The following is an 11410-nucleotide window of genomic DNA, read 5'->3' as shown; positions in this document are numbered from 1 at the left end:
TGAATATAAAATCATAGTAATAAAATAAATATCAGTATGTTAACATTTTAAAATCAGTAAACATGTTTTAATTATAATTAATTGTAACTAAATGTAATTTGCGCTAAAAGCAATTTAAAAATAAATAAATATATGTGTATTTTACGCCACATCTAAAAATTAACTTTGGTAATTTGCGTCATATAAAACTAAATAAAAAGCATTTTGTAATTTGTATAATCTTATACTTTTATAACTGTAATTTGTGTATCTATAAAATAATTAAAAATACGTATTTAATGTGTATTAAACAAGTGAAATTTCGGTTAATAATAAATTATATAAAAATCAATAATATTTTAAAAGTGCTGTATTATAGTTATTTCATAAATCATACAGAACAAAAAAAATTGTTTAAATAACTTGAGGTAATATTCATAAGTTATATCCATGTAAATAATCTCAGATTGGCATAGAACATTTAAATTTGTGTCACATAAAAATATGACAGTATATGACAGTTTGGATAATTGATTAATAAAAATTGCTCATTGAGGTTAGTTTTCAAATCCAAATTTCTAATAGTCTTTTGCAATTCTTTCATTATTTTGGATAACGATCATAAGCGGTGATTGGGGGGGGGGAGGTGCTTGGAGAAGCTTAGCCGTCAAAATTATTGAATATTTTTCAAAGTATTAAATTGGTATTTGTTTTTCAATAATGCAAAGAAAGATTTAAGCCCTGCCCTTAAAATTCAATCAAATATCCACCTATGGTATTAACTAATGGTGGCACCATATTTTTTTGGCAGTTATAAATATTTCTTTGAACTAGTATATAATATATTGTTGGTAGAAATGGTTTGTAAACTAGATACATTTTCAGACATTTTTGTCTGTAATATCTTACTTAGTTTAGTATATAGATTTTCCATAGCTTTTATCTTATATCCATTTAAATATTTTTTTTTGTATATACTTAGTTTATCATGTCCATAATGTTCATTTACATTTTAAAATATTTTTACAATATTTTCTAAAGAAACAAATACTTTTGCAATGCAAGGTTTGACAGTACAATAGCATCGTATAAAATATTATTTTTTTAGATTCATTAACTTTTAAAAATAATAAAAAATATTTATCTCTGGTACTTTTAAGAATTTTATTAATATTACTGATAATACTGCTCAATATTGTTCGATATTTCGATGATAAACTATAATTTTTATTAGATAGTAATTGACTTAGTTTTTACTTATTATAAGTAGAATATAAGAATATTACACCGAGCACGCGTCGGTTTTATAGCATAGCCAATTCGATATCAATAAATTCATCAGTTGGTAAATTCCAACAATTGAAGTTGAAAGTGTAGCGCAGATTTTATATTTCATTTCGTTTTCTGTCATAGCTCAAATCACCAAAATTAAGTTTTGGATGTGTCGCAAAATACCATCCCCTTAACTAATGAAATACTATAGACACACACTATATAGATCAAATATTAAATATGTTAATTTTATAGTATACGTAAAATAATTATTAAGCACTATTGAATATTTTTAGTACATTTTTTTTAATAACTCCAAAATTTAATTTAGATATTATATAAATATTTTCAAAAACATTTCTATAAAAGTTATTTAAAGTATAAATAATGGCGATTCTCATTTTAAAAATAAAACTTATGTTATTACCACAGATCATTCTTCTGTATTGTGTAAAATTTAAAAAATATAAATATTTGAAAATATAATTCTTAAGTTTATTTAAAAAGAAATAAAATCATTTAATCCAAAAATCAGAGTTAAAATATAAATATTTTAAACAATAAAAGAGTGATGGACGTATTGATAAATCACTCGACACACTAAACATAAACTGTATATTAAAAATATGACAGCAGTTTGTCGTATACTTAAGTAATTTCGGTCGTGTTTCGACAAGCGTTTCTAAATATCTTGGTAAAGCCAACATAGTAAAGTTCAAGACGCGCATCTTGTTTTCTGGATGTTAAAGCGTAAACTACTTACTATCACTCTAAATCATGGATGCGTTCGTATAATTTAGTTACATAACATTCTGAAATAACAAACGAATTTTAGAACTACAACATAATATATATATATAGTTATCGCAGTATTGTAAACAATATTCGAACGCAAAAACCTTAAAACTCACGCAAATTCAAAAGAGATTAAAACAAGTCATAGGAGCACAATTAATAATTGTGTTTACTATTAATATATGCATATGTCATGTAGGTAAGTATATTTAATTAGTAATTACACAATTTTATAACTTACTCTCGTACGGTTTATTTACATAGTTTTCTGGAACGAGCCTCGAGAACATGTCTTAATAAGTGGACCGTCATAAATAACGTAATGGACTCAGTCAGACGATAAATCATATTATTATAACCATTAAGCGTTTTAGTGGATTTTTGTGCAATTTTGGAATTTGCTGCGCGTCATACCCGTTCCGGTTCATTGAGCCACAATGTTTATAATTACAAAACCTTATAAAACGTACTATATGCTTTTAATCGATAAATAACGTCTGTAAGCTATGATAGAAAATAAAATATAATAAAACTCATCTTTTAATTTATTAGTTTAAATTTTGAGGTTAAAATAGAGTAATGGAAGGAAATTTATTTAATGTGATAAAAACTAATTTTTACACATTTAAACAAGAAAAAAAAAATTATCCAGAAATTTGATTGAAAACAACAGTAGAAATAATAATATTTATTAGTGTAATATAACATTATTTTATTATTCGTTTATTTTATCCATCAGGCATCAGTAGATATTAAGCAATAAAAAATATTTCTAATTTTCGACATAACTTGTGTACCACTAAACCTAATATCAACAGAGTGGCATATGATAAGACTGTGTTTTTAATTTAAAAATATTGAGACTAATGAGAGTAATTTATAGCAATTGTTTTTCATAGTTTAATATAGATTACAATTATTACATTTTACATTATTCACAATTGCTAATTAGATATTTTATTATCAAGGTTCATAATATAAACGACTTAATAATGATCAGTTAAGAATCTTTTGTATTATTTATATAACAAAAAAAAAAAAAACTCAATTTATGAAACAGTTAAAAGTAATTATGATTCATAGAAGTTTAAAATCTAAACGATATAATATATGTTATGTAGAAATTACATATAAATAGTTCATCCATATCCATATTTAATTGGAGATAGATACTGCTCAAAATATATTTTACCATAAATGTTAACAACCATAATATCTATACAGTGAATAAATACAGATATATACTTTAATTTTATACTGCATTAAATATTAAACTATGGACATTTAATGTGGAAAAAAATTGAAAACCAAATTATACAAACTTAAAAAATAATGTTTCAAGCTTTTTATTTTAAAACCAAATGTACAAGTAGTTCAGATAATTGACTAGGTGTGAATCAAAATATATACTTGTAAAAAAAGAAACAATTTATTAATGTAGGGATGAAATTTAAAACTTAACTGCAGTATGCATTAGGTATAAAAATAAAAATATGAAATATTGGTGAGAAATATAAAGTAATCTAAATCCAGTCTCAAAAATCAGAGGTAACTTATCAAAAAATGTTTACTTTACTACATAAATGTAGATAAAAAGGGTCAAAAAATTAAAAATAAATTTGTTATCCAAGTATATGTTTTTTTTTTTATAACTTTTTTATTCAATGGACGATAAATTTTGAATGAAAATGCAAGTTATTTATCAGAAAAAATTCTTCTTATTTTTATAATTGATAACACAAGGTATGTTCGTTGTATTTTAAAAAGAAAACCAAAGAAAGGAAAAAAAACAAATATTGAAAGATTATTTATTTCGGGAATTAAAAAATAGATATAAATATATAAATATTATTAAATGCACCTATAAATTATAATGGTAAAAGTCCTTTAGTAGTTTTAAGTTTATAATGTTTATATAGTATATACTTACTTCGCTATACCCAATAATTTATTTTTATCTTTGACTTTCAGAATTATATTATTTTATATTATACTTGTTTCTTATGATGTTCATAACATAAATTGTAATCCATTTATAATAAGGAAAGTATTTATTTTTTTTTTGTCTAACTTTAGTTTACCAGAGTATAAAAATAATATCGCTGCGTTTTATGTTACAAGTGTCATTGAGTACAGTAATAATTATCCAATCGATATAAATAAACACGCTAACGCTACAGAAACGACTAGCTATTTTGCTATCTAATACATATTATATTACATTACTTATGTTATATTATATTATTATTTAATTCAAAACAATAATAGTGCTTTAGATATACTATGAAAAGTCCATTTAAATACCTGAATTCTATAATATACGTATACGTAATTAAAATATACATGAATAACATTATACTATATGATTTGGATTAATTTCATTAACAACGGATATACAACTTAATATAACTGTAATAACTTTTTAAGCCCAAGCATAAGGTTTTTGGGTGGGACAAATGTCTTCGAATGTCATGTTTTCGAATGACAAGTGTTAGAAAAGTTATTTGTTCGAATAGATATATGTTCGAAAAGTTGTATGAACAAAATAATATATTAAATATCATGAGAGCACAAGAGTAGTTGAGGCTAGCCTAACTGCGTTATCTAGAAGACACTATTTGGATGTTGGCTAGAATATCTCCCAAAAATTGAGTTTTTTGTTACTTTAAGGTAGATATTAGATTAATTTTAAGAAATACAAATACGTATTATTAGTGTACCAGTGTACCAGATAAGGTCGCACGGATATCATCGCATCGTGGGGGGGACGTTGACAAATTTTTTTACAATTTTTTTTTAAATTTTATTTTTATTAATTTTTAAGCTATTAGATAGATATTTTTAATTTAAATAAATAATTTTCATACACATGACTTTTCGAACATTTATCTATTAAAAAAATAACTTTTCTAACACTATTGTCATTCGAAAACATGACCTTTGAACACGTGACATTCGAAGACATGACTCGTTCCGAAAGTTTTTCTGAAAAGAGAATTATCATATTATGTTATAACTAATAATGTTATTATAAGTGTTGTTTATGGTAATTTTATTATTTTTCAATGATTAGTTATTTTGGTTTTAAAAATGTACAGAGTAGATATAATGTATTATGAATATTATGATAAATTGAATATTATGTAATTATTAATTAAAATTAAAAAAATAAATAAATTATAACCTATCTTATTATCAAAAATACACTTATATTCAGTTTTAATATCTGTTTAGAGGGAAAGGTGACTAAATGTTTTTTTTTAATCTTAAATTCATGACTTTAGAAATAGTGACGCTAATTTAAAAGAAGTAATTTAATAAATAAAAATACATCTCACCATTTCTTATAAAGCTACAATAGATATTGTGTTATCTGTTTATTTTATTATACTTAATGAGTGTTATAGATAATATATTTAATTAGTGTTATAATTAATAAGTAATGGTATAAGTTAAGTCTATAAAATTACGTCAATGAACTTATTGCACTTTAAGTACCTACATAAATACGAGTTCTGAGTAGATATAACCTACTAATACACTTTTATGATATATAATATTTATTTTATATAGTATATATTATAATTAATAAATGTGTAGTAAATATTTTTTTTTTAATTTAGTATAAATCAAAAAAATAAACAATTTCATTGATTATACGCCTATATATACTGGTATTTAAAATACAAATTACACAATTAACAACATTAGTAGATATATAATAATAAAATTTTCTATTTGAAAATATTATTCTATAGAATATTGGATTTTATAAGAGAATATTAGTTATAAAAGAAAAAGTAATACCTACATAAAAGGACTCTTTCAAAGTATATTATAGTTTCTGTAAGTCGTTGTAATCAAATAGTGCAAAAGTAGGTGCTCAAAAACCTGAATAGTATAAATGGGGATTCACAATTTAATTTCGTACGACTTCCCTTAAAAACAAACTAAAAATAGGTAAAAAAAAACGGAACACTACAAAAAAAAAAAAACATTAAATGGATTTACTGTAAGAACTCTATTATGTTGTCAAAACAAAACTCCTAAGAAATGAAAATAATATCTTTTAAGGATTTTTCTTAATAATTTTCTTTTTTTTTAGATGAATTTATTGTTAAAGATTTAAATTGAAAACTTAAGTTTTAACAAGCAATTGAACAACATTTTAAATTTTGAATTTATACTACAGATAATAAATCCTTTAATGAACTGTACTTTTAGAACAACATTTTATTTGATTGATGTGTTTTCTAAAATAATTATAATACTGGAAGTTCAAAAAAAAAAAAAAAAAAAAATAAAAAAAAAAAAAAAAAATAATAATAATAATAATGATATAAATTAGTGATAATGATTGACAGTTAAATTGAAATTTTCAATGATATTGTAATAATATTATAATTTATAAATATTCATATAAGTAAATTGTAATAAAAACAAGAATAAGATGATGAAGTAACTAAATTTTATTTACTTTAAAAATATAGTTCAATTACTATTATCATAAAGGAAAATAATAATAATTATATTTAAACCATATTATATGGTTGTTTAATGCAATTGAATCTATGTAAGCTAACTAAAATATTATATTATACTCGGTACGACTTTAATTCTTGAGTTTAATTTCGATTACGGTTAATCTCACTGGCTTATCTGCATTGTGCAGTCACTGAGGTAGGATATGACCGTCCTGTAATGATATTGATGATAATGATATTATTAATAATAATAACATGGCAATTATCGATTAGCAAAAACATATAATTTTACTTAAACTTAAGTAAATTTGTCTTGTAATTCCGACCAAACTTTATTCCCTTAATCACTCATTATGTCTAATTGGTATATTCTACGAAATGTACTTGCAGTGTAGGTACGTATTATTGTAACAAGTTTTCGTAAAAATTAGGTATGCTACTGTATATCAGTGTTTTAATAGCGCAAAGCACAACGACGAACGATTATGTTAATACATAATCGTACAATAATCATTACGATAATTATAAGACTTATTAAATTATTATATTTATATACATATTACATATAGATGTGTTAAATATTATTATGGAATAATTGTAAAGAATAATATAAGTATTATATATATAAAAATAAATAAAAAATACTGCCATCATCGTCTCTGCGATGCAATGAACTCATTGACACACGTATGGACGATTACAGTTACCTATTAGTTGTTAAAAATACAAACGAATTATCATGGGTAACAATCGCGGGAAACGACACCAGAAAATCCTATATAAAGCAATCGGTGTGTCCGTGGGAGGTAGTATAGCTTTATGTTTATACGATATTCGATGGATATCGCGTTGATCGATTACATGGAAGATGATGAGGTGGTTATCGATTTTATCACTGGCCTTGTCGCTTTTAGCGGCCGACCACGCAGTTTTTTCGGGAAAAATTCGTAAGTCCGAAGATATTTTAACGGTATTACAAAATTTTAAAAATAATATGAACGTTGCGGAATTCGTTTACGAAAAGAAGCATTGTTGGCGATGAAAAATGACCCTTAAAAAAATATTTGGAAACTCTTACAAATGTTTACGCGCGTCTTCATGCCAGATTTTGATAATAAAATATCATATTATTGTTTTAGCTAGTTATGTGTCGCCCTGCAAGAGAAATTCTGACGATTTAAACCAATGTATTGTCAACGCGTGGGAAGCACTCAGGCCCAAGATGGGCGAAGGTAAGCTTATCGGTTTTGCTTTTTATTAAAACAACAATTTATAGGTAAGTAGGTAAATTACAATACGTAGCTAATGCATTCTCGCGATACACTTTAAAATAAAATATGTTACTGAACTCATACTAAAGTCGTAGTTATTATTGATGATATGTTTTTCGTTTTTAAATAATCCGTTTAATTTTTACTAGAGTACCGACTTATATGTACATATAACGGTGTGTATTCGTGCCCTCAAGATATTATTTAGAGCTCGACATTATGTCGAGATGAAGCGCATTATACGTAAATACACCGTCGTGACTGAGGGTTTATTTAAAAAAATAAAAATGAAAACAAAATACTCACGAATTCTTTAAAGTACCAATAAAAATTGCATCAATATTTCATGATTCTGAATTATGGTTTTATTGCTTTATTTTTTTTTTTTTTTTTTAGGCATTCCCAAACTCAAAATACCTCGTTTAGAGCCCTTCTTGATACCAGAAACGAGTATAGACAGGAGGACGGATTCTCTAGATGTGAAAGCCACCATGACACAGTTAGCAATTATGGGAGTGAACAGCGTAATATTTTCCAAACTAAAGTAAGTTATATAGATAAACATGATTTGAATTTTTTTTTTTTTATTTTAATATCTGCTGTACGCACGATTTACAAGTCAAAATGTTAATTTCTATTGTCGTATAACTATAATTAGACACAAGTATAACCAATAAATTATTTTTTAATGTAAGTATGATATAAATATGGCTAAAAATTGAAAATGTGTTAATAATCATCAAATAAAAATCGGATTTAATGATAGGTGATAACTTAGATATTGAAAAGTCAATCGTGTTGAGGTTTATACAATAATTAATAGAAATACATTGTATTTTAAAAGAATATTATAACGATATTTAGTTTAATAATATAAAATGGTAATGATGAGGTGAAATGTCGAGTTTAGATGGTAATCACAATAGAAAACAAATGTAGATAATATAAAACAATATACAACGAGCCTTATGACAAAAAATAATAAAAACTTACTTAATTTGTGTAATTCCTTTAAAATTAATTATCAAAGTTTTAACAGATAAAATACTAAGCCGATATGATTAGTATAGTGTCTATACATTAAAGTACTTAGTTGTGCATTGTTGAGGTTTCTACGTAAAAGGTTTCTTGTTACATATATAATATTAATATATTATTATTACAATAATGAAAATCCTGTTGCTGTGGTGTACGGTATAGATGTATACCACGTTAATACTTATTTAAATAAGTGCCAACATCAAGTATTCATATTTGCCAAAAAACCAGATAAAGAGAAATAGAAAATTTTGAGCAAAAATTCAAAAACCCTATAATAGTGCCGATATTGAAAAAAAAATAACCTTGAACTAATCATTTAGACATCGAAATTCATTTTTCAGTGTGGACCTAATGGATTTGTCGGGATCTGTGAGTCTGGTGTTTGCCAATTTGAACGTGACCACATTATACGTTATGGACGCAATGCTTATGAAAACCGTACCCATGAAAGGGCAAGGAAAATTTAACGGCACCTTAAGTACGTATTTTTTATTTTTTTTTATTTTTACAAGATATTTACAATCTATTTAAAGAACAATAAGTAAATTTGATAAGAGTAATAAAACATAAAATAAGTACGTATTAAACAATATCAAAACAACACAATATCTCTTTTCTCCGCCGTTTGCAATTATTTTTTTGTTCAGAATTAGGACCCAATCGTAATACAGCGGATAACATTTGAAATTGCGTAGATTAAAAATGTGTCTAGATTTAAATTTAATGTACTGTGTTTCAGATGATGTTAAAGTGAACATGACCGGAAGAGCGGAGCTGGGTCCGAAAAACGAACGTGGCAATAGTTACCTGAAACTCGTTGAGATTAAATTTAAGGGATATATTAGCGACGCTAGAGGACGGCTAGTGGATACCACTAACAACCAGGAAAATAATATTTTCGGTGAGTACTCACTGTCTTAAATTATGTTCGATAATATCTAAAACGTTATTTAAACAATGGGTAATTTGATTGCTTATTCATTTTAGTATTGAATTCAAACTAATTTTTGTATAAACGTTGAATAGCTATGTTCAATTTGTAGGTATTTAAGACGTGTCCTAGATAAAGCTTAAAACTCGGTTACGAGCAAAATATGCAAAACAGCATAGTTTATAAGTTATAAAATTGACTGAATCCTTCATTTAATCATCTTTTGTTATTAGAAATCGGGTATAATAATAATTGAAACCTATCGAACATCCTGAACCATGGTTATACGTGGTTATAAGATTTTGTGTATTATAAGAATTGTACCTGTTAAAAAAAATTGAAACAAAAACTTTTAAAACTGTTGAAATCGATACGTTATTATTTGTTAGCAAACAGAAAACGATTATTATTATTTTTAATTCATTAAATCATGTTTGAGGGTCACGTCAGGAAGATCCATTAATTTTTAATTCCTTATCCACCTATGGTATAATATTGTGGTTTATATTTCAGCTGAAACGGCTAATATTTTTTACGACAATAACAGACGTGGAGTGCTCGACATATTAACGCCATTTATCGAAGAGTTTTGTGAATCACTCGTCTTAGAAGTAGCCAATCAGATACTATCCACGCTTCCATTCGAAGAAATGTTCATCTAAGCAGCATCCAAAGAGAACCGTTTCAGAAACCAAATATTATGTCATAATATTGCGCTATGAAATTATTTTATAGTCTAGATTACATACATTTTATTATTACGTTTTATTTTTTTGTTTATTTTATTTTATTTTTTTTATACGCGAAGTTGGTGTCGTCGATTAAAAGAAAAACAAATGAACAAACACTGTGACGTATAAAATACAAACACGTTTTAACAGTTTATATAAACGGATTTTTTTCCTCGTCAAGGTTTAATTGTAATTTTACTGCGTCGCCGTTGTACCAAAAGGATTACTTTTTTCTGTTACAAACACCGTTTTTGCGTTTGAGCCAAACGCTTACTCCTTGCATACATTACAATACACCGTGGCGAGTAATAAATTGCTTCATTTCTGTTTTCGTTTATTTATTTCTGGTGCCCCCTAAAGGCGCAACGTCCATTCTTTTTTCTCGTTGTCCTGTTTATCGTCTATACGGACTACGACTGTACATAATATTGTAATACAGCCTCCGACCTCGGTCTGATTTGTTTCATTCGTTCTCCAGGGGACCAATTTCCTGCCACCATGCACTGCTCGTCGTTCAATTTAACGTAATTTAAAGAAAACTCCGGCGCGTTGAAGTAGTTATTTGGAAAAACTGTTCTTTCGTTTAGTGAAATATTTGTCTCTCTCGTTTCTTTCCTCCGAGTTATGATATGTACACATTCGTGTGTCAAGTATATACATGAAAACCACTCCAGCTTGGCACTCGTGTTTATTGTTCATGTTAATGCTCAACGAGTTTATTTATTTATTCATTTTTATGAAACCGACCGTATCGTTTTTCTTTATTTTTATTTTCCATCGTGATCATCGTCATCGTCGTCGTCGTCGTCATCATCATCGCTGTCATCCTCCTCCTGGTCGCTACAGGAAACGATACGAGTATCGCGGCATCACACTGCGAGTGGTTCGGCGAAATGCGCGCGACGG

At 26.3% G+C, this 11410-nt stretch overlaps 1 protein-coding gene across 1 annotated transcript; it reads left to right on the top strand.

The window, feature by feature from the left end:
* The first annotated feature begins 7362 nt into the window (after window positions 1-7362).
* Window positions 7363-10541, top strand: LOC112602893. Its single transcript, XM_025351242.1, has 6 exons — window positions 7363-7477; window positions 7670-7762; window positions 8198-8345; window positions 9184-9320; window positions 9582-9743; window positions 10287-10541. Exons 1-6 carry the CDS (start codon window positions 7399-7401, stop codon window positions 10433-10435), a joined length of 768 nt encoding a protein of 255 aa, XP_025207027.1. The 5' UTR covers window positions 7363-7398; the 3' UTR covers window positions 10436-10541.
* The last annotated feature ends 869 nt before the right edge of the window (window positions 10542-11410 follow it).

Source organism: Melanaphis sacchari, unplaced genomic scaffold, assembly GCF_002803265.2.
Source record: "Melanaphis sacchari strain LSU unplaced genomic scaffold, SCAv2.0 Contig91_pilon_pilon, whole genome shotgun sequence".
Taxonomy (NCBI): Eukaryota; Metazoa; Arthropoda; class Insecta; order Hemiptera; family Aphididae; genus Melanaphis; species Melanaphis sacchari.
This window is presented reverse-complemented; position numbering and strand designations above follow the sequence as displayed.

What these genes read in the sequence shown, in the direction of transcription:
- LOC112602893 (XM_025351242.1), top strand. Translation starts at nt 7,399, where the DNA reads ATGATGAGGTGGTTATCGATTTTATCACTGGCCTTGTCGCTTTTAGCG. An exon ending in GTAATATTTTCCAAACTAAA is followed by an intron (nt 8,346 to 9,183) that starts GTAAGTTATATA and finishes TTCATTTTTCAG; the next exon opens with TGTGGACCTAATGGATTTGT. An exon ending in AAAATTTAACGGCACCTTAA is followed by an intron (nt 9,321 to 9,581) that starts GTACGTATTTTT and finishes ACTGTGTTTCAG; the next exon opens with ATGATGTTAAAGTGAACATG.